This window comes from Eubalaena glacialis, chromosome 6, assembly GCF_028564815.1.
Source record: "Eubalaena glacialis isolate mEubGla1 chromosome 6, mEubGla1.1.hap2.+ XY, whole genome shotgun sequence".
Taxonomy (NCBI): domain Eukaryota; kingdom Metazoa; phylum Chordata; class Mammalia; order Artiodactyla; family Balaenidae; genus Eubalaena; species Eubalaena glacialis.
Window position 1 is genome coordinate 105,996,411 of NC_083721.1, and position 27,501 is coordinate 106,023,911.

The 27,501-nt window shown below is 36.9% G+C and overlaps 2 protein-coding genes across 4 annotated transcripts in view; one reads left to right on the forward strand and one right to left on the reverse strand.

Annotated features, from left to right (window-relative positions):
• Positions 1–17,893, reverse strand: part of SMC4 (structural maintenance of chromosomes 4) — a 32,531-nt gene extending 14,638 nt beyond the window's left edge. Inside the window, exons 1-11 of one of the 2 annotated variants that reach the window (XM_061194511.1) lie at positions 17,812–17,893; positions 16,534–16,677; positions 15,465–15,643; positions 14,897–15,088; positions 13,164–13,340; positions 6,440–6,604; positions 6,040–6,167; positions 5,426–5,566; positions 4,614–4,764; positions 2,720–2,884; positions 963–1,196 (exon numbers count right to left, since the gene is read on the reverse strand). In XM_061194511.1, coding sequence (XP_061050494.1) covers positions 963–1,196; positions 2,720–2,884; positions 4,614–4,764; positions 5,426–5,566; positions 6,040–6,167; positions 6,440–6,604; positions 13,164–13,340; positions 14,897–15,088; positions 15,465–15,643; positions 16,534–16,672 — 1,671 coding nt within the window. In that variant the 5' untranslated portion in view covers positions 16,673–16,677; positions 17,812–17,893. Of the gene's footprint in view, positions 1–962; positions 1,197–2,719; positions 2,885–4,613; positions 4,765–5,425; positions 5,567–6,039; positions 6,168–6,439; positions 6,605–13,163; positions 13,341–14,896; positions 15,089–15,464; positions 15,644–16,533; positions 16,678–17,811 lie in introns of those variants that run through there. The other variant, XM_061194512.1, reaches the window with a different exon arrangement.
• A 422-nt stretch (positions 17,894–18,315) lies between these two features.
• IFT80 (intraflagellar transport 80) overlaps positions 18,316–27,501 on the forward strand; it is a 119,766-nt gene continuing 110,580 nt past the window's right edge. Inside the window, exon 1 of one of the 2 annotated variants that reach the window (XM_061193489.1) lies at positions 18,316–18,393. The gene's annotated coding sequence lies outside the window, so the exon portion shown is untranslated. Of the gene's footprint in view, positions 18,430–27,501 lie in introns of both variants that reach the window. The other variant, XM_061193488.1, reaches the window with a different exon arrangement.

A 27,501-nucleotide genomic window follows, 5' to 3' on the forward strand; every position in this document is an offset into this window, starting at 1 on the left:
GTGGTGTGCATTTACTAAAATGAAAAAGACTTCATTTTCAGTGTAATTTCTCTCCAAGCAGCATTTTCTATTGCCATCTTGCCTAATGATGCTTTGGAGATTAAAGTTATGAAATTCCTTAGATGTCGAATTCACTCAAGGATAGCAGAGGACATGGATGAGCTAATAAGCCAGATGTCTTGATTAGTTTAACACCTTGCAGTCCCAACAAAGAAAATACATTCATAAATTCAAAAACAGAAAAAAATATACTAAGATAGTTGACTTGCATATTTGTTCACACACACACTTACACTTATTTGTGATTTTCCTTTACCATTGCCGAAACTGTCTACACTTAGATTTAGGGAAACAAAAAACTTTCTTTTGTTTAAATTTTTACCATGGGAAATAATGGTGGCAGCAGCGATATTATTTGTTGTTTGACACTTGAAGGGAGAACGCAGCTTCTTGATAGTCTCGATTCGTATCAGATAGAATACTGAAATATTAACCCCATTCTTTTGGGAAAGATTACACTAAACAATAACAACAAAAATACCTATGTACCAGTCACTTAAGATGTTGAGATCAGGACTTCCCTGGTGGCGCAGTGGTTAAGAATCCGCCTGCTAATGCAGGGGACACGGGTTCGAGCCCTAGTCAGGGAAGATCCCACATGCCACGGAGCAACTAAGCCCGTGCGCCACAACTACTGAAGCCCATGCGCCTAGAGCCCGTGCTCCGCAACAAGAGAAGCCACCGCAATGAGAAGCCCGCGCACCGCAACGAAGAGGAGCCCCCACTCGCCACAACTAGAGAAGGCCCATGTGCAGCAACGAAGACTCAGCGCAGCCAAAAATAAAATAAATTAAAAAAAAAAGATGTTGAGATTAAAAAAAATATATGTATGTAAATATAAAAATAAATAAAACCAGGGTTCATAAACAATGTTCAGATGAAATACAGAAGAAAAGATTTACCTCCTTTAGTTCATGTTCAGTTTGAGGGAGTTTTGCCTCTATATCTCCAATTGCAGCTTTCCTTTCTTTGAGAGTCTCAGAAGCTGCCATTAGAGCTTCATTGGCCTTACTTAATTGAGACACTGCGGTATTATGACGACTGAGATAGATATCAAGTTCTGATTGGGCTACATCCATCTTTGAACGTGCTTCATTTACGGATTTGCTGAAATCCATAAGTTCTTTCTCTCGACTCTGTTAAAATATGATAGACCCCATTAAATCCGAAATATATGTTTTCAAACCTAAACTGAAATGGAAACCATACATTTTGAATTTAACTTAATAGATTCTACAAACACAATATACAGAAATAAATCTCACAAGTGGAATGGACTAACAGTTTTTGCCTAGTTGTGAATGTTCATGGTATATAAAGTCTTTTCCCAACTGATTTCACAAGAGCTTAACGAGGTAGATACCATACTAATATCTAATATCTCAATTTAGAGATTAAAATGACAAAGAAAGAGTGGTTGAAAGAGAACAAAAATTTGGATCTGAAATCTAGATTCCATGGTCTTTCCACATTACCTTACCTAAAACGGTAAGGTATAAGGACTACTCAGCAGAAAGTTTCCTCAAGTATATTTATGTTGGAAATCTTTTTAAGTTTTAGAGGTAAGGTGAGGTAATCCCCAACACAAGTCATAATTTGATGAGTGAGTAGAAATTTTGGACTACTGTAGTTGACTGTGTAGAAAGGATCTACTTATTAGAATAATGGAATAAGAAAAGCCCTTACAAAAGCCTAACCCTTTTATTTCACATACAAAGCACTGGCCCAGTAATACAGTATGATATTAGAACATGTCCATATTTCAAAACAGAATCAATTTAGTCTGTAAAGAAACTCCAAAACACTTCATGGAGGTATAATTAACAAAGGTCTTATGTAACTGACTTAAGTAATGTAAGTCAATTCAACTCAATTACTGTCATCTATTAAATATCTATTTAACATGCTCAGTGTTGTCTAAAAGGCTGTGGTGAATATAAACAAAGATAGCTAAACTCTGTGCTTATACTCTTGTTGGGGAGACAAGACATATCAATGAGACAATCTCACACTCTTGTTTTAGTGAAGCACTAACATAATGTAGTAGTTAATATTTATTAATTCCTTACTTTCTAGGCACTTTATGTAAGTAAACACAGGTTTTATTTTCACAAAGATTCACAAGATGGGTAATATTTTCTTCCGCATTTTGAGGAAGATAACTTGGAGACATAACCTGAACAAGTTCAGAGATATAAGTGATTGACCTAGGATTTGAGCCAAGAACTGACACATGAGCCATGGTTTTAAAACTATTACAGAAGAGCTACAGAAGCAAAGAAAGGAGATGTCATCTATGGTTAGTGTGGTCCCAAGCATTTATAGGTAGTAACCAATAAATTACCAAGAAAATAATTTAAGAGAGGATGAAAAAGAAAATTTGATGATGAATTCAATGTGTAACGAAGAACTGCACATAAAACAAAGTATTTGATGAGTATTTTCTTCTACCACTATAAGTTCTCGTTAACTTTTTTTTAAAACGAGAAAGCAAAAAACAAAAAAGGCAGTCTAGGCTGACCATTTTTAGGAATGTTAGATATTAAAAGTCCAAACTTTCTCTTCTAACAGTTCATTTTTTAATATTACTATAAAAACGATCTTCAAGATTAAAAAAAAAAGCCACCAAAATATATGCCAACCAATAAAGAAATCTTACTTCTTTTTCTTTCTGAAGCCCTTGTGTTTCCTGTTTAAGGCTATCCATAACTTTCTTTAATTTTTCTTCTTCTTTTTCTTTTTCTTTCTCAAGGGCATTGTTTCTAGTTGTTGTCTCAGTTATGATATTCTCACTCTTGGCAGGTATACTTTTAAATTCTTCAACCTAAGATTATAAAACAAATTAAAGTTACTAGAAGCATGTACCTTTAGGCTATCCAACACCATCAATATCTGGCTTATTTAAAAGCATTTCTCAGGATCTTCTAGATCTTAGCGGTTTTCATTGTAATTAGGTTTGAAGCAGCTAGCTTTAGCAAGTACTTCCTTAACCATCTGCTGCAATTTCTATGTTCTCTCAGTCTAATGGTAAAACTAATTCTACGAATTCCTGATTCCTTATGGAAGACAATTCTTCCTCGCTGAGCAGTAGATCTTCCTTCTGCTCCAACTTTAGGCCGTAATTATCCTTCTTCACCTGTGAATATGGTCTGAGTACATGGAATTCCCTAAAGTACCCTTCAAAGTACATTACAACTTACCACAAATTACCCATACACCCCTAGTCTCCCTCAAATCCTAAGATCTTTCCCAACTTTACCCTTCCAGAGTCACCACATAGGACTAATATTTTATTCCATTAATACCTTCCAGTAGTAATCACTTCTCCACAGTTGATGCCTAAAGGCTAATTATCTCTACTACAGTTACATTTGGCTTAATCTGCCCAATTCAGGGGTTTCTATCAAATCCATGCTATTTTGTTTATTCTGATTTATTACCAGAGAAATTAAACGTTTCCCAAAATGGTGTCCCTCAGACACTGATTCACATAGATGTGTTACTGTACTGAGCATAAAGTATTTTGTGAACAAATGCATTTGGAAGAATGCTTACAAGGTAAAGCAGAGCCTGTCTTATAATTACCATGTAATTATATGGTACAAAACTTTTTTTTTAAATAAATTTATTATTTTATTTTTGGCTGCATTGGGTCTTCGTTGCTGCACGTGGGCTTTCTCTAGTTGTGGCGAGCGGGGGACTACTCCTTGTTGTAGTGCGCGGGCTTCTCATTGCAGTGGCTTCTCTTGTTGCAGAGCACGGGCTCTAGGCGCGTGGGCTTCAGTAGTTGCAGCACGCAGGCTCTAGAGCGCAGGCTCAGTAGCTGTGGCACACGGGCTTAGTTGCTCCACGGCATGTGGGATCTTCCCGGACCAGGGCTCGAACCCGTGTCCCCTGCATTGGCAGGCGGATTCTCAACCACTGCGCCACCAGGGAAGCCCGGTACAAAACTTTTTTGAGGGGAGGGGCTTTATGTGTCTCGTCTATTAATATCTGATTAAACTATGAATATAGTTTGAAACACTCCAAATTGATTGATTTATTAGTCTGGCTCCTAGCAAGTTAGACATTCTGGTCTAAACCTCATCTTTCTTTTTTTGATACCTCAGTCTAGCTAATCAACCACTTGCTGTAAATTATGAACTTCCCCTTCCCTCCTTTTTAAGGGGAAACTCCTGCTGATACTCTTAACTTGATTTCTGCAGACAAAGGTACTATTTTAAAAAATCTATGATATGTAGCCAAAAACATCTTTTTAAATCATACACTCTAGGAAGAAGAAAATTATTTTGTCACCAAAATAGAATTGCTGATTTGGTAAATATTTTGCCAACAATGTATATCAGAAACATAAGCTCTAAAACTCGAAGTCAATGGATACAGGATTTCCCTTTGGGGAAAAATCAGGTTGAGATAAATCCTAAAACACTTAACATTCAGAATCCCAACGCATTCTCTTAGGTAGTATGGGGTAAGAACATTCATGAAAAATAATAAAAACTACATGTGATATTCAGACCTGAAATTTTAAGAATTTCCCCCCTATAACTTACCTTTTCTTTATCTTTTTGAAGTTGTTTTTCCAGTTTTCTGGCTTTACTTGTAGCATGTTTTAATTTTTCCCTAACTAGAACATCTTCCAAATCTAGTTTTGTAAATTTTTCTTTGTTCTCCTCAATAAATTTTGTAATTTTGTTCAGCTTCCTAGCAAAGTAAGAAAATTCTCAGTCACTATGTTGGATATTCCGATATTTCAAAGCCACCTTATATACCTTGCCTGGTTATAAATGTATCCAAGTTCTTATAAGGTAGGATCCTGTTTCAAGCTGACCCTCTCCTCCACCCATATTTGAGGGAGCTGTTAAAATGTGTGACTATAGGAGTTATTTTGTCCTTCTAAGCTGGATTGGAAATAATGACTATGATGTCTAGGTATAGAAAAATTTGACCATAAAAAATAAGCAAAACTCATTTTAAAGAATAAAAAAGAAAACTGCATAGGTAAGGGATATTGGTGTCATTGAAGACTGATATGAGAAAGGTAATGAGAAAACTTTAAGACAACTAACCTGTCAGGTTAAATGCTTATGTTTGCTATGATGTTTTGTGTTATTATGTTCTGCCACTAGGGGGTAGCATCCTGCATTATTTTAAGACCAGTGTTGGGCACTCAAATCTGTGATAATCATCATCAACTAGATGTAGGTCAATTAAGTTTTTTGTTTGCAAAAGGAGACCATTTTATATGCTGGCAAATGTATTACACGCATGTGCTGGCAGTAAGTTTATATACAGACACACATACATGCAATAAAATGTAATTAAATAATCTAAATACTTTTAGTACTTTCCAAAAGATTATTACTTCTCTACATCTTTTACATCTTTATTCTTAGCTTTCATTTCGTTTGACAGTATATTGCTCTTCTCATTAATTTCTTTGGTATCTTCATGAATTTTTTCCTTTTGAGTCTCCATTTCAGCAATTCGTTTCTGCAGATCATAACTAGAGAGAGGAAAAAAAAGATATCAGAGATCCTAAAAGACCATTTCTAAAATTCTCTTATTTTAGTAAAATCAGCTGTTTCTAAAGTATTCTTAACCACAGTCAATTAACAATTACCTAGGATTACTGACAGGGAAGGGGGAAACCAAGCCAGGGTCAAGGCTAGAATTAGGAATAAAATAGGCTCCATATAAACAAAATTAGATCTGCTATTATATGAATTCAAAAGAATGTATATGCAAAACTATTAAGCATAGTAATACTTGTGAACCCACCTCCCAACTTAAAGTAGGATACTTAAAAGTCAACGTCAATACTATGGTAAACAACCCTAATTTAATGAATTCATCACATAAAATAACTTTTAGAATTTTTTTAACTTCGGTCTTCACATTTCTCTAATATGGGAAAAGAGAAGGGCTTAGACTTACTGTCAGAAACTAATACAAAAATTGGTAAATTAAGGTACTTACATGTAATATTGACAAACATGATTCTTTTTTCTAAATATTTCATTTTCCAAGGTAAGAAATTCAATGGCTATGTTTTTCTCTCCTTCTAAGGCGTCCTTTTCCTTTTCCACCATCTTAACTCTGTTTAACTACAAAAGTTAAAAGTGTAGAGATTGTTCATATGAAGTGTATTTGAACAATCTGAATTTAAAATATGCCAACATTAGATAAAAAAATATAAACTACATTAATATAACAATGTTCCTCTGAAATGCCAATAAGAAAAATATAAAATTCAACCTAAAACACTAAACTTTGCCTGAATAATTATGACTGTAACTTGAATATCTGGCTCAGTAAAATTAGTTAATACAGAAAACATGCTGGTTTACAATACAACTAAAGTCTACAGAAGATTCACCTTCTCTCCTCTGTGTTCATTTAATATTTCAAATCTCCGACACAAGACTTTAATAGGTTCATTTAGCCGTCCACAACCAATTATGTCTTCTAAATATTCAAGCATACCCTCATCATGTTCAGTCTGGCCTTTTGGTTTCATCATAGCAATTTGTTCAACTTCACCCTTTAAAAAAAGTAATATTTCACACTCATTGCATATGTTTAGCTACATCAACCTTAAGTGAGAACTAGAAACAATGAACAAATCCAACAGTAATGAACAATTAAATGATTTAAATCAGTAGCTTAAAGACATTTAATAAGATAAAAGTAAAAATGTTCTCTCCGCTGATACTCAAAAGAGTTTTAAGCAAAATTCAGCAAAGTATTCATACAATCTACAATTAAATCATTGTGGCAACATTTTTAACTATTAACAACAGAATTACAGCTCCTATTCTAAAACAAAGAATTTTCAAAAAGACCCTTAATGGTTAAACTGTAGTAGGAATCCTGTCCCAAGATGGTTAGTATCATTAAGGTTTCTCTATAAACCTGGTGTTATGAGTTCCTCAGCAAGCACTGGGCTTTGTAAGAATGTCTCAAACTTAATGCTGTAACTTTCTAAAAACAAGACCATTAAATGAAAAAGGAAATATTACTATTTCTCATGGTAATAATATTAATAGAAGAAATCCAACTGACTGGAAACTAAAGATCCTGGTACATACAACATTGGAAAACTTTTGCTTGCAATCATTATTACAACTTTTGAACTGTAATTAAAATCTTAGATTAACATTATATATTTATATTTATGCAGTTTAATTACAAAGAGAAAAGAAGAAAAAAATCCACAATCAGTAACTTTCAAGGCTGACTGCCAAGCAGCCGTTTGATGGGGAAGAAAATTTTGTCTGAACAATGCTCAGGCAAATTGCTACTTTACTTCACACCAGTAGCCTGCTTGTACTCTATTATTATTACAACAGAAGAAAAGGGATAAATAGAAAAAAAAAAAAACCCTTTATTTCTGCAAAATAGCAAAGACTGAAAAAAATTTTTTAAAATTATATATTAAAAAAAGCATATAGTCTTTCTCAATTTAAATATCTACAATATGTATTTATGAATGAACCTTAAAAATCGGGTAAAACTTGCTAATGACAAAGCGTCATATTTACCAAAATCCTCAACATAATTTTACAAGGTAAAAAATTTAAAGATAAAAGAAAGGATAAAACAGCTAATTTTAAAATCTACTCATTAGGGACTTCCCTGGCGGTCCAGTGGTTAGGGCTCCGCACTTCCACTGCAGGGGGCATGGGTTCGATCCCTGGTCGGGGAACTAAGATTCCGCGTAAAAAAAAAAAAATCTACTCATTAAAGGGCATAATTTTAAACATTTTTTACAGATGATCACTTTTCTGTACTCTGACAACAGGACATGATTATAAAATACAAAGTGAAATGTTATCCTAAGAGCCTGTTATTTTTTAGATTTCTCTGCAACCTTGGGTATGTATGAATTAGTTTTAACTAAATATTAGTGTTTAAAATATATAGCTATTTATATAAAATGTTTTATTCTGCTTTCAATTATCAGTTCTTTCCAAATATTTTCACAACAGTTTTAAGTTTCAGACAGGATTTAAGCCTGGAAGAATGTCCAAAGCTTTGGATTACAACAGGGACTCCAGCCACTGAAGAAGCCAAGAGACTTATTCAGTTGTTATCTAGACAGGGTTTATCAACAGCAACATTACTGACATTTTGGGCTGAATACTCTTTGTTGTGGGGAGCTATGCTGGGTATCACAGCATGTTTAATAACATCTCTGACCTCTACCCACTAGATGTCAGCAGCATCAGGCTTCCCCCAGCTGTAACAGCCCAAACTATCTCCAGACAATGCTAAATGTACTGGGAGTGAGGATGCAAAACTACCCCCAGCTGAGAATCACTGATCTGGAGGTAGTCAGTTTAACTCTTTTGTATTAGTGTTTACAGTCCAAATATCTGACACCTGATAGTCTAATATTCTACCTAATTCAATTTGAATATCTGAACACTTATCTTAAGAAAAATGAAAAACCATGCCAAGAGAACTTACATGTCTGAGTCAAATCACTATAAGGTATTATTTAAGTATACACTTTTCAGATAACCAGAAGTTATGATTTGGTGTAAGAATGATAAAAATATTCCTAAAGGCATCACACTTTTCCTGGCCAAATTACTTATTGAAGAGATGGAATACCACCATTAAGAGACTGCCTAGCTTTGAATAAAGCATAGTGGTTGCTTGTTTTTGGTTACTTGTTCCTCCCTTTCCAATTAAAATGAAGGATATACAGCTCTGATTTCTTTTCATTCTAACAAGGTTGCCCAATAGAAAAAAACATTTTCAAGTGAAAGACAAGGACGTTTATGAATCAACATAGTTCCACCTCAAGTCCCATATAACATTCAGTTTTATTATATGGTATTCATTAAAAACAAAAAACCCGGTTATTATCAGATTAGCTCTATTGAATCAACAGGTTATTAGAACATTTAGGCTTCTACCTGTCACGTGACAATTAGGACTGTTGTGGTATTTCAATGACAGACAACCTGGGACCTTTCTTGTGGTCCTGTTCCTTGATGTCCTCTGCCTTACTACCTGCTACTATTTGTTTTCTTCCTTCTTTTTCCATTTTGTGTCATTTCATGTATAACCTGTGGGTTGACAGTCTGCTTAGAGGACCACTCATATTTCAGAAAATGTACCTATCCCATGTGAAATTATAGAAAATAGTTTTAATTTAGGGCAATGCCTTCAACACATTTCAGAAATAATTTTAAAGCATCAACCTGAATTTAAAGTCACCTTACCACTCAAAGCTCCAAATCACAAGTAGTGGTAGCATGATGAGACAAAAAGAAAGTTTCAAGTTGCTATAATGCTACCATCTGAAGCTGGCAAAGTTTTGTAGGCCTCCACATGGTTATTTCTATTTTCTATAGCTTAATTATACTAAACAAGGTTTTAAACAATTTTTTTCACTGTTGTTTACTAGTGACTTCCTATGTTTTAATTTATATTCACACTATATCAGAGATACTAAGCAACTGTGGAAATACCATCTGTGGTTTTTTAAAGTAACATAAAAATAGCAAACATACTTCAAGAGGATATTTATAACATCCAAGGCCTAATCCATAACTTATTGAAGTGGACGGCAAACCAGGGTATTGTGATTCATTTATAGCATTCCTCAATAATCTAATTTACAAGAATACAGCTTAAAAATCGAAGAGGAATGAATAGGTACGATGCTTTTTTATCTTTACTGAAACAGAATCCAAATTTTAGCAAGCAAGAACCACAGGCAACTGAAGTATAGTATATAGCTATAACAAAGCTTTTTTCCTAATAAGACCTGAAGGTTTAAGGTAAATATGGGCGTTTGAATCAAAATTAAATGGCCCAGATTTACTAGGCTTTGAAATTTTATTTTGCCTTGGTAATATTTTTATTTTCTCCATTTTCCACTGTAATGTAAGTTATTGTTCTTTCTCTTATTCTGATAAATTTTATTCTAATTGCTCTTTGTGAACTAACAGAGGGCAAGAAACCAAATGATTGAGGTTAGTATCTGTCTAAAATAAGTGCATAAACAGAAAGGACAATGCTTTAGGAGGTAGACTGCTGGATATCTATTTTGGATGCTTAGGGGTAGTTTCCTATTTTCTTTCATATAGTTGAGGCGGTTGAACAAGACACTTTTGGATAACTAAAGTACTATTGATAAAGCTAAAATTCTTTTGATATAGCACAGACTTATTTCTACAGGCTAAAAGACCAGAATCCAAATAAGTTTGTATGTTATGCCAGGCTTAGAAGAAGTATACTGAAAAGAAAAAGGGAGAGATGACTAGGTAACAACTCAGATCTCGGTTAATCCAATCTCCAAATTACTAAACAATAAGAAAAAAATTTTGGTTCTTGTTTTAAATCTTAGTTTAGATTTTATAATATGAAGACAAAAAGCATATGAAGTTGAAAATTGTGACAAAACTAGCTACCCATGAAATGCTACACAGAGCTAACAAAACCCTACTTGTTTATACTGATAGTTATTAACAATGGGAAAACAGCTCCCGAACAAGGTATATATAAACAGGGAAATGTACAAACATAAAAAGCGAAACGGCCAATTATAATCTAACACTTTTGGAAGGCATGTGTATAAGTGCCTCTAAGGACAAGAAACAGAATTCTACCATTTTTGTATCATTTATAGCATCTCAGCATATAGTCAACAATGAAATTTTAAATGACTTCAAATACTAGAAATGCCTACTTGAAGACCCTACTATACCATTATAAATAATTAAAAAAAAAAAGTTTACCCTTATGGACTTCTAAACTTTAGTGCTTTTTAGTCTTAAAAATAAGTTTTCACTTTAGCTGGATTTATATTACTTAGGTTGTTAATCACTACCACTGGCCAAACAGCCTATACATTTTATTCAAAGTAATCACTTATGTCTTAGATGATGATATTCTGATGTCTCCAAGTTCCCAGCCTCCCAAACCACAGCTAGTTTTTAAGATGTTATTTAGTGGGAGATAAGGTAATGAAAATTGCAGTCTTACTTACCTTCAAATGCTTTAAATCTCTAGTGCAGGAGTCTAAGATTTTGATAAGGAACTAAATAAAAATCCATAGAAACCACTGCCACTTTCCCTCAAACTTTTAAATAGGGCATCATTAGTTCTATCTAGTCCAATCCCTGTTTCTTCTTCCTAACAGGTGAGTTTCTAAGGTTCTTATCTGTAAATTTAATCAAATGGAATTCAATTTGTTAACGTGGAAATTTTATCTCGGTATTAAAAATGATTTAAACAACGTAACTGTTAAGATAACATAAAAAGGTTGAGATTATTATGAGGACAAATGGCTTAAGCATCCTGGGCACTTAAGAAGCACATATTTAATATAAAGTTTACAATTTAAAAACTACTCTTATTTATATCTTTGGGAAGTTACTTTATTTAGGTCCCTTTATTTACTGAATTATGTATAGAGAGGCAATATCAAGGGAAAAAAAATCACCCTTTCAAGGGTTAAAACGCAGCCTATTTTGATGAGTCTATGCACAGGTGTAAAACTTTGATTATCCCTGCGTGACAGTAAATAAACAGCAAATAATAAGATAAACACAATGATAGGTTCCTGCAAAATGGTATCACTATCAAATTTAGTATTCTAAAGGGGCATCTTTAATCCATAATTAACCAAATCAAATCCCAGAATACAAAAAGTCCATAAAAGTTAAATCTGATTAAAACACACACACACACACACACACACACACACACACACACACAGCTTTAATCCCACATATATGTAAATTCAAATCTTATTTAGAAATATATCTGCTGATGATTTCCCAACATCCATTTTAAAGTAAGTTTGGGTTATAGAAGTATTACAAATGAACTGAAGATATTAACATAAGTCATCCCAGAATATTTCTTTACCTTCTACATACACTATGTACGTCTAAAAGTAACATTTTTTTTTTTAAAAAAAAAGCAGTTGAAGAATATAGACTAAAATGGAAATAGAGGCTAACACTTTATAAGTTTCTTACGGGGAACACTCAGTCATACTAATCAAACTTTTAGTATCAAACCAAAATTCCCAAGTTAGTTTAAAATCAGTAGTACAGGACACTAAAGAATATTAGCAGCTATTTCTATATCACAATATAGTTTTCCTCTTATTATTATGCTCTTGGTGATTGTAGGTAGGACAAAGGAAAAGAAGATAGCCTCAAATCAAAAGGAAATTTTAATATGTCTGACAAAGCCATGTTTTACACTAAGAACTTTTTTGAAAGGTAAGACATAGAGAAGATAAGGAATTTTTCTTACCAAGCAATGCTGGTAGAAAATATCTTTACTCAAATAAAGAATACAGGGTTTCTAATAAAAATCAGCTTAACACCAGGTACTTAATTTTATACCCCTTTAAAAAGACTTTAAAAGCTGTGATACTTAAGAATGAAATATCAGTTACTTTCTGATCTTCCAGTAGAAGTGGTTCAAGTAGGCCATTTGAAACAAAACAAAGAGCTTGAATAAGCTTTTAATTGACCATTCTAAGCATTAAAAAAAAAAAAAAGTTAAATCAGTTAGGTGCTCAGGTAAATTTGTGAAACACCAAGTATACAGAGTTTTTTTCTTTCGAGTGTATAATAGTAGAGATGACAAACAAGAACAAAAGTAAAGGAAAAGAACTATTAAAAGATAACAAATCTCATTTAAAATGTTATCTTAAAGAGAAATACAAACAGAAATGATAAATAGTTGCTATGTCCCTGTCACGCTAAAGCAGCACAATAATATTGGTGTTTAATATTTATTTTACTACGCCAATATTTACGTGCTGCTAGAGCGGAACAAGTATGTCAGTCCATCCAAACATAAAATGAGCATATGATGATGAAATTACAGTTCTGAATGAATTTCCTTAAATTTCTAGAGCAGCAAATAATGATTCGCATCTTGACTGTAGTATGTAAACCATGATGTGCTGCTACAGTACTTTAAGGCCTCAAAAATACAGGATTCATCCAATAGGGAAAATTCCTTACACTTTATTTTAAAAAAAGGAAAAAAGAAAAAAAAGGGAAAAGAAAAAAAAAAAAAAAGAATGAGAGAACCTCTAATATCTTTAATAAATTTACCTGTAAGATTAAAAATCTATTATGGTCCAAGTCAATTCCATGGCTTCGAAGAAGATTTCCAACATCCTTAAATGTTTTCTTCTTCCCACTTATGTGATAAACAGAAGTATTATCTCTGTAGGCCGTTCTGGATACATAAAAGTTACTGTTAGGAACTACTTCATAATCATCCCCTTCCTGTTTTGAGGAAAAACAAAACCAGAAAACAATTGTTGGTATTAAGTCAGAGGTTTGCTCCAAATTTCACTCACTTCATACTGAAACCAATTCTATGGCTTAAGAACTTCAATTGAATATGCACATAAACTGACAATAGTTCTTAGAATTAATCTTAGCAAAGATTAGAAATAATTTTTCAAGTTCTTTGATTCCTTCCTCATAGATCACAAAAACCAAAAAGTCAAAGCAACCAAACAAACAAAAAAGAAAACACCCCACCTTCAAGCCTAAAAACATATTTGACTGAGAAAAGAACTGATGAAGGGGCACAAGAATCCCACTGTATCCAAAACAAACTCACCGAAATTATTAAACCATGTTGACAGATTACATTACTAGTCCATTAAAAAAAAGCTGCAAGAGATGATTTGAGGAAAAAGGAAGGAAGGTATAGTAGTGGGATGATACAGCTTAGTTTTTTTTCTTTTTTGGTGAAGAATACGTCATTAATTGAAGGTAAAAAAAATTGCAAAGAATTGACAACTACTGAAGTGCAAATCTGCTTTAACATTAAAACTTGCTTTCCTTTAAAAGCTATGTCATTTTGAAATCGTGGTTTTTAAAATTTACACAAATCAAGTGTAATTAATAAGCAATGGAATCAAATCTGATTTACTGGCAATCTACTTTCCAACCCAAACTGTACAATAGAAAAGCACTAAGAAACAAAATTAAAATAGATACCACCATGTAGATTTAATTAAAGCTGTGTATATTAAAATTAAAAAAAAAACAAAAAACAAAACCAAAACAAGACCTAGAGGCCAAATCACATCCTCATTTCATTATGTAATTAGTTTTCTACTGGTGATGCCTGGGCGTCATTTTTAGGTTCCAGTCAGTCATTTTTGAACCACGTATTTCCAAAGTTAATTATTAAATAGAAGAGAAAATAAATCCCAATACCAACAGAGCCATGTGAATACTCTAAATAGGCATTTTACCTATAATTGTCTCCTCTTCTAGAAAACAAACATGTTACCTTACCCTTCCCTGTTTTAAAAGGGTAGTTTACTTCAAACTGAAGCAAAGCTCTTTCATATCACCTTTACAGATGACTACTAGTTAACATTAAATTTAATGCGAATTGAAATAAGGGAGATGGTAAAGTTAGTCAAACTGTTAACATTTTCAAGTTTAGGTAACTTATCTGAAAGCAATAAAAACATAACTTTAAAAATGAATCCAAAATTTATAGTAAAAGAATGCTTACTTGGTACTCGGGATACTAAAACTGCTCAATGTTTTACACCAAAAAGGTAAGCATTATTATGAGCTACTAATAATTCATTTCCCTGGCTAAAAATTTTAATATTTTAAGTTTAACAGCCACGACCACCAATCCTCAAAAAGAAAATATGGTCATGGAGGTAATGAAATAAATATTGGTTCTGCTTTAACCATATACTAATTTTTACGAACCAATTTAAGCCAAAAATAATAAAATGTGCAACGTACTGAAATCCTTTGTGTTCCTTACTTGAAGTTGCAAATATCTAAACAAAGCCCCTTACCTTATCAATTATCTTTTGAAAATGAACTTCTACAGTACAACTCTGAATATCCTTGTGTTCATCAGAATTGTGTATTAGAACTGAGAGTTTTTTAGATCTTATTTTTTGTGCTCGATAGCCAAACACAAAAAGCATAGAATCAATAACATTGGATTTGCCACTGCCATTTGGCCCAATAATACAGGAAAAGCGCTGCATAAAAAGAACAGGAAAAAAAAAAGTTAAAGATAGCTGTTTTCATATATCATGTCTCTTATATCACAAGCTTCAACACTTTAAGTAAGACCATACTCTAATTTTAACTCAGACTTTTTACAAAATTCATTCTTATAAAGAGAAAATACTCCTTTCAAACATAAAACCCACCAATTCTATTCAGTGAGGAAAACCTTATAAAGAAAGGTACCAAAAAATAGCCAGATAAACAAAAGCTAATTTCAGTTGTTAAAAGCACAGGAAACATACCGTATTTTTAATCAATCAGGATAAATACAATAACTACAAAATTGAAACATTTTGTAATAAAGACGCATTACCTTACAACGGTTATTTTAAGAAGGTCAAATACCTTATGGAAAGGTCCCAGAATTTTTTCCCCAGCATAGGATTTGAAGTTCTGGTTTACAATATGAGTTATCATAAGACGAGGAGCTCCAGCTTCATTGGTCATTGCTGGAGGTGGGGGAGGAGGGATGCTATTCAAAATCTCTTCTAAACTTCTATTATCTATTTCCTCACTTGGAGTCTCTAAGTCAGTCAAAGGAAAGGGAAAACAAGGGGAAAAAAGCCTGCATTAGTGCAATTAGTTCGGAGGACTACTGCCTGCTAATCTCTGGAGAGATGTTATTTATGAAACCTAAGAATCTGTATTTTCACTCAAATATAGTATTATCCTAAACTCACAGGGGATGAGAACCTTTTGGTTTGGTTTTATAAAAAAAGAAATTCTTGAAAGAAATGCCACCAGTCACAAAATTCTATAGAAATATACCTTTTAGGAGCCGAAACACTACTTCGTCATGCAAATCTGGGAAATCCACAAACACTTGATTCCCTGCTCCCTGTCTAAACAGGTGGTTAAATCCTAAGGCTCTAGATCCAACTCTCTCCGTATCTGTGAGAACCTGGAACCTTAACTTTGGACACTCGCGAGCTCTAGAGACACTGTCACAGGGGTTTCATGTCATTCAGTTCCTGGACTCACAAAAGCTACGGTAGTTTCGAGTACATTATCATCTTCTCTTAGCAATTAAAGACCACGAAGGTGAAATTACAGGGTCAAGAAACTTTTCATCATATTATAACATACAGTCAGGTTGACTCTGTCTGAAAAACAGTCCACTAGCTCCTGGCTGACCGTGTCGATTTCCGTGGAAATAGAAGACAATGAACAGAAATTCAGAATTGAAGCTATTTACTCGCCCCCATCCCCTCCGGCACCGTTACACCGATACTGCACATTGTCTAATCTGTGAAAATCGCCAAATCGCTTTCTTGAGCGGCTCTACCGGACCTTCAGATGTCAACCCCGCAGCCCCTCTTGTCCGCGCCCAAGAACACCAGCCAGTCCTGGGTTGGGCGCGGATGCACCCGGGTCTCCCCCGCGCTTGCCCGCGGCGTCGCGAAGGGCTACTCACCTGCGGTGGCAGGCGCGAGGCTCCCCGCGCGGCCGGGCGGCGGCTCGGGCTCCGCGTCGCTGCTGGCGCCGTCCGGGGACTGCGGCGGCCCTTCCTCTCTGCGCCGGGCGGTGGAGGGCTGGGTGCCTTTACGGGGCATGGTCGCTGGGGCCGAGGGAGAGCCGGGAGCAAGTCGGGCCGCGGGCCCGTGCCGGTACGTTCCCCCCCAACCCCCGGCCCCGCGGTGAGACGGGCTCAGCCCCCCACCCCGTCCCACTCGGGGAAAACTCCGTCCACCCGTTTTTGAGAGCCCCGTCGTCAAACCCCGCTCAACGCCAGCGGGTCCTCGAGAAAGAAGGCACAAAAAACTCAAGTGCCAAGAAGGCGGGATTCGTTTTCTTAAGTCCTAAGCAAGTGGGAAAACCTAGACGTGCTTGGGGATCAAGCAAGAATAGAGCAACTGCTTAGGTTCTTTTTACTTTTTAATGCCCCCCCGCCGTCGGCCCACAGTATAAGTGTGAAAGACTATTCTAATGTAATTTCTAAATGAAGCAATTCCCATACGCTAGCATTTGCGGACATTCCCACGCTCTCTGGGCTACGGATGCAAGCGCACAGATTCTGAGAGACAAGAGTTCGTTTGAGGGGTTATCTATCACCTCTTCCCAGAGCAGCGAACACCCAACTGGCGGCGAGCCGCCCACTTTCCTCTCCCCGCCATTTAGCCCTCGGCGCAGCAGACGGCCCGGGGGCTTTGAGGTCTGCTCTCTACAGTCCGGCCGGGTCCGACCACTAGCGATTTCCAAATCGGAAGCCGGCAGCGCCGGCTCCGGTTCAATCGCCTTGAGGTGGCAGGGGTCTGTCCCTCCGGGGTCCGCGGCAGAATCCCGTTGGACAATAAACTACGAAAGGTCACCAGTTAAGGGCTCAGACCCGGTGGTTAGTCCCTTGCGGGAAGTAAGACGGGCAGGGAGCCACGCTAGAGTCCGACCAAGACCGAGATTTCTGAAAAGAGGTCCGCGAGGCTGAGAGGCTCCCCCCAACCACCCCCCCCCGGGCCCCCAGTCTCCTGAGCAACGCTTATGTAGCTCAAAGAAGTGGCGCCCGGGAGAAGCGCGCGGGAGCCTCGACTGCCGGGGAGCGGCCGAGGGGGGAGGGGTGACAGCGAGAGAAATCTCCCGGCGGCAGCCTCAGCCTAGACTTCGGCTGCTCCAACTCAAGGCCTCTACTTTCCAGGAGCCCGCGGACGGGGCAGGAAGTAAGAGTGTGACAACCTGATCAGGAAAAGAAGTATTTTACCTGCGAGATAGTCCCCTCAGACCAAGGTTGGAAACGGTTGCATACCCCCCCGCTCCTACCGGTGTTTCGGCTTCGGGTCCTTCACTCGAAAATGGCGCCTAAAATACAAACTCGAACGGAAATTCGTTACAAATGCGCGCAATGCTTTCTGGGAACCACTAATTTGAAAAAAATGCGGCGATTATTGCCGCCATCTTCTGGTCGCTTACGCGCATGCGCGAACTGCTGGCGGGACCCAGGCGGCAGGGGACGTTTTCTATTAAGTGACAAAGAAAAGCGAAACAATGTTTTCCGTGGCCTACGGCAATAGCACTCTTATAAAAAATATGTTTTAAAAAACCTTGAGAATTTTGAAAAAGATAAAAAAAATAGAGTGGGGTTCCGCCCACAGCTAAAGGCAAGGCTCAGTCGTCCAATGACGCCCCTTAAGAAGAGGGCGAGCTCGCTGAGGGGCGGGGTCTAGGGCCTGCTCGGGTGACGCCCGGCAGGGAAGTATCGCGGGAAGAGGGAGTGAGCTTAGCTCTTAGGAGTCGCTATGGTGACAGGGAGGTCCGAGGCTTCTTGGTAACTGGTCCCACTTCTGTGAGTACAATCGCCACCGCTTTCCTGGCACTTAAGGTAAATCTCTTTACCTCTAGGCGAGAGGTGAGGAAAGGGTTTGGAAGTTGTAGCCATTACTGGATCCACCTTCCCTGCTATGAGGGTGTGTGCGGAGTGGAGCATCAGTTATTTTCCGTCTCCCTGGGGGCGGTGCAGCTCTGGACGTAGCTTTTGGGATGAAAAGGAGGAAGACCTGAGTTTGGAGGGACTAGAGGGGCAACAAGGAGAAGAGAAGACCTGGATTGGTGAATGATCGTGTAGTGAAAAGCAAAATAATGATTTCGAATTATTGGTGTTAGGTCATTAATGTCACTAGTGAAAGGGGGGTTCGCGTTTTTAAAATCATTTGGCTGAAAGACTGTAATGGAAGAAACGATTTGCTGGTGTCTGGGTATGAGAAAATTATTGATCAGCAAATATTTCTTAAGTAGCTTTTGTATACATTGCACTGTCAGGCATAATCAGGATTATTAAGCAAGTATTCCTGTTCCCAGAGAATCTAGTTTTGCTAGTAGGTTTTTAACCAGGAGTTTGTGGATGTGGTGGTAGGTGATTGGGCTTCAGAGGAGTTCATACCACCTCTTCTCCACTTCCCCCCCCGCCCCGTCCCCCGACCTCGAAATCGTATACAAAATTCTGTGTGCTTGTGAATTTTTCTGGGGAGTTGGTGTTCCCTGAACTTTGATCAGGTTCTCAGACGTGGTCCTAATCCCTCACGATGTTAACCATTAATTGATTTGACTATGTCCAACAAGCATTTATTCAGCGGCTCTTAAGTACTTGACATTGAGAACTGGGAGCCTCTTTTATTCCCCCTTTTAACTTTTGCATACTTAGGACTTGGCATACTCAAGGCCCAATAAATCTGCTTTATGAATGAATTTACATTGTCATTCTAAGTAAGTAAGTATGACTGTTGCCCTGAGGAGCATATTCAGGTTCAGTGTTTCTCAAGAGGAGGTGTGGAGGACACTCCCCTCAAGTGTAAGAATTTGGTGAGGTTGGGAGACTGGTGTGATTTGAATAAACATTGACTTGATATTGTAATATACCTTTATATTTGAAGTTGAAAAAAATTATTGTTTTCATAAGACAAACTACAGACAATAGAGCTCAGTGAAAAAAAAAAATTGGCTGGTAGGTGTACCAGAAAATGTAGCAATCAGTTCTCTTCGAAAACATCTGGAATCTTTTGGAATTTTGCAGTCTGTAAAACACTATTAAAACTGCGTTGGAGAGATATTAACCATGAAAAAAGCAAAGACTAGACCAAATTGAGTTATGTATATGGGAGACAGCATGATGTAGTAGAAAGATGTTACAGATAACAAGAATCCCAAATCTCATCATTTTTTAAGCTACATGCTTAGACAGTTTACTCAATTTATCAATCTCTGAGATTGTTTATTATAAAACCAGCATATAATACCTACCTCATAGGATTGTTTATGATTGTCTAGTACACACACTATATGCATTTGGTACTGCTGTGTTTATGACATTGACCTTATTAGGGTATGTGCTAAGGATGAATAATGGGATGTCAAGTTAGAAGATTAGTTTATGAAGGGTTTTGAAAGCCAGGTCAAGGATGTTTTCAAAATATTAGAAAAATTTTGAGCTAAAGAATGACTTGGTAAAAAAAAAAATTAACAGTAGTTATGTGGGATGTGTAGAAAGGGAAAGAGACTGAGATCAGGCATGGCTTAGTTAGATTATTACTGTCCAGTCCTCCATGTAGGAGGTGCCTATGCAGTAGAAAGGTAAAAATCTGGACACATTTTGGGGGAAAATCTATAGCTTTTGTAGATTTTAATGGTTAAGAGTCTGAACCCTTAAAGTTAGTCAGATTCTATTTTTTGTGAATCCCTGGATTAGTGATGAGGGGATAAGAAAGATAAGTCACAAATAAATCCTAGTTTTACTGCCTTTGATGGTTGCTGTAAATAATGATTGGTCTTAGTGACTGACAAGAAATGTAATTTCAGTAAATCAATAAAGTGACCAATAGCTTTAGATTTAGTTGAACCTAACCATGCTCCACTCAGAATAAATATTTTTTAAACAGGCTTAAACCAGGTTGTATAACATAGGAAAGACATTCATAACAAACAGCTACAGTGGAGACAAATCTAGAGTGAAAGTAGGACACTAAGAAAAAGTGAAGAAGTGATTTGAGAAGAGATTAGGATCACAAGAAATAAAGACTTGATTGATCCCTGCCAGTACTTTGGATAAAAAGAAGCTGGTCCAATTGGGATGGACTAGGTTACAGTGATCCTGGAAAGTATAACCAAGTCTCATCTCTCTCGTCCAAAATCATCTACTAACAACCATTATCTATAATTTCAGGCAGACTGAGAAGAGAACGCTTACTTTTTATATTTCAAAAAGTTGTACCCCACAGGAAGAAATAAGAATAAGTTCAAGGGGAAAAATTGGAATAGAATTAAAATTAACATTTGCAATTCTTTAAGTGCATAGTTAGATTTTGTCATCATTATAATAATATGTTTTGTCTACCTTCTAATGTGGTTACAGCATTTCATAAAGTCTGAAATTAGATTTGTGGGTAAATGTTTAAAATATTAACAAAGTTTATAATTAATTGTAAATATTTGGATTAGACATTAAATAATAAATCAAAATGAATAAACATGAATTTATGTAAGTAATGTATAAATACTTAGAGAATATTGTTCAAGATGAATAAATTGGATATAGAGACAGGAGAGATAGTAATGAATATTTCTCTTGATAATATAAGCCCCCTAGAACACTAGTCTTGTTGAAACTCTCACCTATCTTAACATACAAAAAAATGGGAAGTGAGGAAATGGAGCAGTTTTGGGGGATGGACAGTTTTGAAAAATGAGTTTGTTTTTATTCATATAGGTTGAGATTAGGAAAGGTATATACAGTGGGCATTAGAGGTGGAGAATATAGTTCAGGAGAGAAAATAGGGTGGGATAGAGTTACAAGAATAGTTGGGACACTAAAAATAGATTAGATTTTTAAGGTTGTGAGTAGAGAGAGGATAGCACTAAAGAATGTACATTCTTAGAATATAGGAAGAAGAAATAATTATAGTAATGTCTCAGATGGGACTTTGTAGATTACAAGTGACAGAAAATCCGGACTTTGTAGATTACAAGTGACAGAAAATCCAATCCAAATTGTCTTGAGAAAAAAAAAAATTAGCTTCCATAACCAAAAAGTTAGGTGAGTATAACTGGATTCAGTGTTCAAACAAAGACACTAGGATTGTGTTTCTTTCTTTGTTCTGCTTTGCATTTCCTTGTCTTGGCATTATTCTCAGGCTTCACATAGTGGTCTCTGACACCTCCAGGCTCTCCCCTTGCCGTGGTAAGGTGTTACAGTAACTCTAGCCTCAAATTTCCTAAACTTAAAGACCTAGGGGTTAAGAAGTGTCTTTCTTCCCCATCTTTTAGTTAAATAAAAGTTTCTATTGGAGATCTCTAATTGACTTAAGCCTAGGTCTCATGCTAGCTCCATTAAAGCCATGTGGGCTAAGAGTGAGGAAGTGGTGCTCCAAGAAGAAATTCTTTGTAGCTAGGAAAAGAGTGAATATATGCAGGGTGACAAAGACACCAATTTTCACTATAAATAGCTAACAATTATTAAGTTCTTGCTATGTTTCAGGCACTCTACTGGACATTTGTAAGATGCCTTTTTTTTTTTTAACCTCATGTCTACTGTATCGCATTTAATCATCATAACCAACCTGTGAGGTAGGCATTATTAACCCCATTTTGTATAGAGAAGAAAACAGAGTGCAGTATTTGGAAGATCTCTAGGTGAGAGTTTCAGTAAGAAGTGGGTCAAATGCAACAGAAAGTGCAAAGAGAATGAGAATGGTGATCTTATGAAAAAATAACATTTATTAGGTTTTTTTTTTAATGCAGAAATGCATAAAGAAGAAAGCAAATTTGGGCCATAATCCTATCATTCAGATAATTCTATATTAAAAATATAAATGTATAGGTAAAATATTATGAACATGATAAAAACTTCACACAGTATAAAAACATATAAAATGAAAATTAAAAGAGTCCCTTCTCACCCCAGTGTCCCTAACCTCATGAAGGTCTCCGTTAAGTGTCTTGCATATCTTCCGACAAAAATGTTTTAGTATCCACTAACTTGAATATATATCCCTCCCTTTTTTTTTAACACAAAAAGGATTGAGTTATATAATACTGCTGTATACTTTGTTTTTGTTATTTAACATATTATAGACATCTTTCTGTATCAATACATATAGATTCATCTCATTTTTTAAATAGTTGCACAGCACTCTAGTTTATCAGTTGAGTGTGATTTTTTTCTATGCTAGTTGATGAATTAAAAGGATAAATTAAAGATGACTACTTATTTTTAAATTTGTCAATCACATGGTTTATTGGCTAGAATTTATTAGGCCATCCTGCAAAAGGATTATAAATATAACCAATGTGAATAATATTAAAGTACGGTTGGCAAGAGCTAGCTCTAATTATAGCTAAAATTGCAAGGAAATGTAAATACCACTGCATATATCAGTACATACACTTCAGATACCTACAGGAAGTGGAGTGGCGTGGAGGTTGGAGGTCTTTAGTAAGTGAACTATACTGCCATTCGTAAACCTGTTCCATTGCTTGTTAGGTGTTTGAATAACCTGTCCCTGGAAATGGTGAACCTGCCTCTGCCTTCCCTGCCGTATAAGAGATCTCAGCTCTAGTCTACAAGTGGTTTTATGATGGGACCAATCTGAATAAAAGATCTGCTTCTCTCTCCCTCCTCTCTTTACTGGAAAAGAGACATAGGAGTCTAATCAGAGCTATCAATTTGGAAAACTGTTGATAAAAATTGTACTTCTAAAAATAGGGCCTTGGGTAGTTATCAGCAAACCATTAATTTCAACTGTTAATATCAACACCCAAGGGTTAGCCAATATGCAAATGACCCAAACAGAACTCGGTATAAATGCACTTGTGATCTAGCTCTTGGATTTCTTATCTCTCCTTCACATTCTTGTTTACTTCCTAGGCTTTCTGCTACCTCTTATCTATAGGTACATTCTTGTTGACAAGTCTTACCTTCCCTCTTTCCTGCCTAAAATTTTTCCCATTTTGTTAGTGCTTTTACATTTTAGTTTTATTTCTTAAATCTAATTCATTTCTTTTTTCTTTTTTTGTAAACCATCTTAACAACTTTTAAGTGTACAGTTCAGTGGCATTAAGTACGTTCATATTGTTGTGCTACTGTCACCTCCATCCATCTGCAGAACTCTTTTCATCTTGCAGAACTGAATCTCTGTACCCATTAGATAGAAACTCCCCTTTCCTCCTTCCCCCTAGGCAACCACCATTCTACTTTTTGTATCTATGAATTTGACTACTTTAGATACTTCATATAAGGGAAATTATATAGTATCTGCCCTTTTGTGACTGACTTCTTTCATTTAGCATAATGTTAAGTCTAATTCTTAACATTAATTCTTTTTTTTTTTTTTTTTTTAATTTATTTATTTTTGGCTGTGTCGGGTCTTTGCTGCTGCGCGCGGGCCTTCCCTAGTTGCGGCGAGCGGGGGCCACTCCTCGCCGCAGCGCGCGGGTGTCCCACTGCGGTGGCCTCTCTTGTTTTGGAGCACCGGCTCTAGGCACGCAGGCTTCAGTAGTTGTGGCACACGGGCTCAGTAGTTGTGGCTCACGGGCTCTAGAGCGCAGGCTCAGTAGTTGTGGCACACGGGCCCAGCTGCTCCGCAGCATGTGGGATCCTCCCGGACCAGGGCTCGAACCCGCGTCCCCTGCACCGGCAGGCGGACTCTCAACCACTGTGCCACCAGGGAAGTCCCCTTAACATTAATTCTTAATTCTATTTTCTTGGTTCTAATTCTGTTCCATGTTATAAATACTTATATCTGGAACATGCGTGTGTAATCTATGATGAATATTTAAATTTCTAGTTTTTGATAGTACTGTATAGAGTTCTGTAATAAACAGGCTTGTATAGTTTGTATATGTATCTTGGTGTACATTTATATGTATATGACAAATTCCTGTGACTAGGAATTCCTCCCAGGGTAGGTTCCTTATATATATTTCCTTTGAATCAGTAGCTTCTAACTCAAAATACGACACAGGTGTGTCAGATTGGCAAAGCCTAGATAATTTGCCTATGTCCTAGCTGTAAGGAGGGCTAGAGAGGAAATAATTTGTTTTTTATTTATAAGGTAGGAAATTCCCCAAAGGTAGAAAATGTAGTCAAAAGTGTTGGTGGGGGGGGGGAACAAAAGAATCAATGACCGTTAGCACCAGTTTTCCTGCTCTTCAATAATGTATGTGACTGTTTCTCTGTATGCCAGGGCTGGGTTCTGGCTGGGTTTTTGCATTTGGCCACTTTGACAACAGAAAAATGGTATCTAGTTGTTTTCATTTTCATTTCTTTAATTAAAATTGAGGCTGTGCCTTATTTCATGTTTTTGATTGCCCACTGACCATCTGTATTTATGTTTCTGTGAACTGTCAATTTATAAGTGTTTACAAAAAGAAGTACCCCATTATCAGTGTCCTTGATCAAATGACTTCATAGGGGACCATGCTGTCTTAGTTATCTTCTGTTTCTATAGTATTGCCAATCGATCCCTGTCCACTGGTTCCTTCTCCTTTACCCCCAAACATGCTTCTTACATAGTATGTAAGAAGAAAAATGCAGAGCCTAGTGTGCCTGGAGAAGTTTGAGTGAAAAGAGAGAGGAAACAGGAGATGAGGTCAGAGAAATGATGTTGTCTATTAGTGCTCTCCAGAGAAAGAAGAGTTAATGTTGAAGTCATTAGTCTTAGGGCTGGAAACTCGGGCAAAATTTCTGTGTTGTAGTCTGGCAGCAGAATTCCTTCTTCTTTGGGGAATCTTGGTTTTTGCTCTTAAGGTCTTCAACTGATTGGATGAGGCCCACCCAAATTATGCAGGGTAATCTGCTTTACTTACGTTAACTGATTGTCGGTGTTAATCACCTCTAAAAAATAGTTTTATAGTAACGTTTAGTCTTGTGTTTGCCCAAATAACGGAACCATCTTGCAGCCAAGCTGACACATAAGATTAACCATCACGATAGGAGTCCATCGTGTTCAAGGCTTTGAACACCATTGTAAGACCTTTGTTTCAGGGACTTCCCTGGTGGTGCAGTGGTTAAGACTCCGCCTGCCAATGCAGGGGACATGGGTTCAAGCCCTGGTCTGGGAAGATCCCACATGCCGTGGAGCAACTAAGCCCGTGCGCCACAACTACTGAGCCTGCACTCTAGAGCCTGCCAGCCACAACTACTGAGCCCATGTGCCACAACTACTGAAGCCTGCGTGCCTAGAGCCCATGCTCTGCAACAAGAGAAGCCACTGCAATGAGAAGCCTGCAAACCGCAGTGAAGAGTAGCCCCTGCTCGCTGCAACTAGAGAAAACCTGTGCGCAGCAACGAAGACCCAATGCAGCCAAAACAAAACAAAACAAAACAAAAAAACACCTTTGTTTTAACTCTGAGTGAGACAGGAAACCATTGGAGAGTTTTGAGTGGAGAAGCACCATGACCAATTTTAAAAGTCACTTTGGCTGCTATGGTGAGCATAGACTGTGAGGGGTTAGGAGGTCAACTAGGAGGCTATTATAGTTCAGGTTAACAGATGATGGCACCTTGGACTGGGGCCATAGTAGTGAGGGTCATGAAAATCAGGTATTTTGAAGATAGATCATACAGGTTTTGTTTTTTACAAATTGGATTTGGAATGTGAGAGAAGAGTCAGTGATGATTCCAAGGTTTTTGGCCTGTGCAACTGGAAGGATGGAATTGCCATTTACTGAGATGGGTAAGGCTGTGGGAGGAGCAAAGTTGGAGGAAAGATCAGGGGTTTGATTTGGATCTTAAGTTTGAGATGTCACACATTCAAATAGAGTTGTCAAATAATCAGTTAGCTATAAAAGTCTGGGATTCAGTGCAGAGGTCTGAACTGGAGATATGAAATTGGGAGTTGTCACTAGGTAGTCAATAAATTTAAACATATTAAGCCATGAAACTGGGTGAGATCACCATGGCAGTGAGTACAGATACAGCAGAGGTACAAGGATGAGTGCACAGTTTAAGGTTAGGGAAATTAGGAGAAAAGGCTGGGGATATTTATTCCCTCTATAACTCTGCAATTCCTTTCCCTCCCTAAACTGCCTATTAAAGTAAATCCTAACAACCTTATTAGCAGGATTGAAAAGGAATTCCCGCAGAGTTACATGTGGTCCTAGCAAGACTGCCCTTTCCTGTCTTATAAAACTCTTCATCAACACTACAAACCACCTAAGACAACAGTTCCAGGAAGAAGGCTACAATTTAAATTGATTATACACCTTCCTTTATTCGATCATTGGGACTATTCCATCATACCTTACAACCCTGTTTACCTCCATCTCCACATTCAAGACTCTTAATTCCCTGCATTAGTTCATTATTAGGTTTAGCTGTTGATGACAGTAACTTAAACACGATAAAACTTTATTTTCTATCACTTAAGAGGCTAAATAGGACTGATAGGACTCTCTACAAGGTCAAGAATCTTGGTTCCTTCTATCTTGTTGCTGCATTATATATGGTCTTGATGGCATGACAGGGAGAGGGTTACTCTTATTTTCCAAGTTTTTATTTGCCAATAATGCTGATTTATATAACATTTATAAGAGGTAGTAATGTGGATTTTATAAGAGGTAACTCATTTACTTTTCATATTACCACTGTGGGTAACCAATACTGTTGGGTAGAGTTATCTACCCCCCTCAAGATATAAGTTCCAGATTGGGCCACGAGGTTGATGGTGTTGTAATATCCCCATTGGGTTTAAGAATTGTTAATGTCCTATGTGGCTACACCCAGTTTCAAGGGCAGTTGAGAAATGTAATCTTTATTCTGGATGGCCAGGTATGCAGCAAAAATTCAGATTCTTCTACCACAGAAGTAGGGATGAATGAAAGAGGACAGCTGGCTGTTTTTACCATCTCCCACCATCTGTCCCAAACTCTTAGCTCTTCACCATTTAAATCTTACTACTCTACC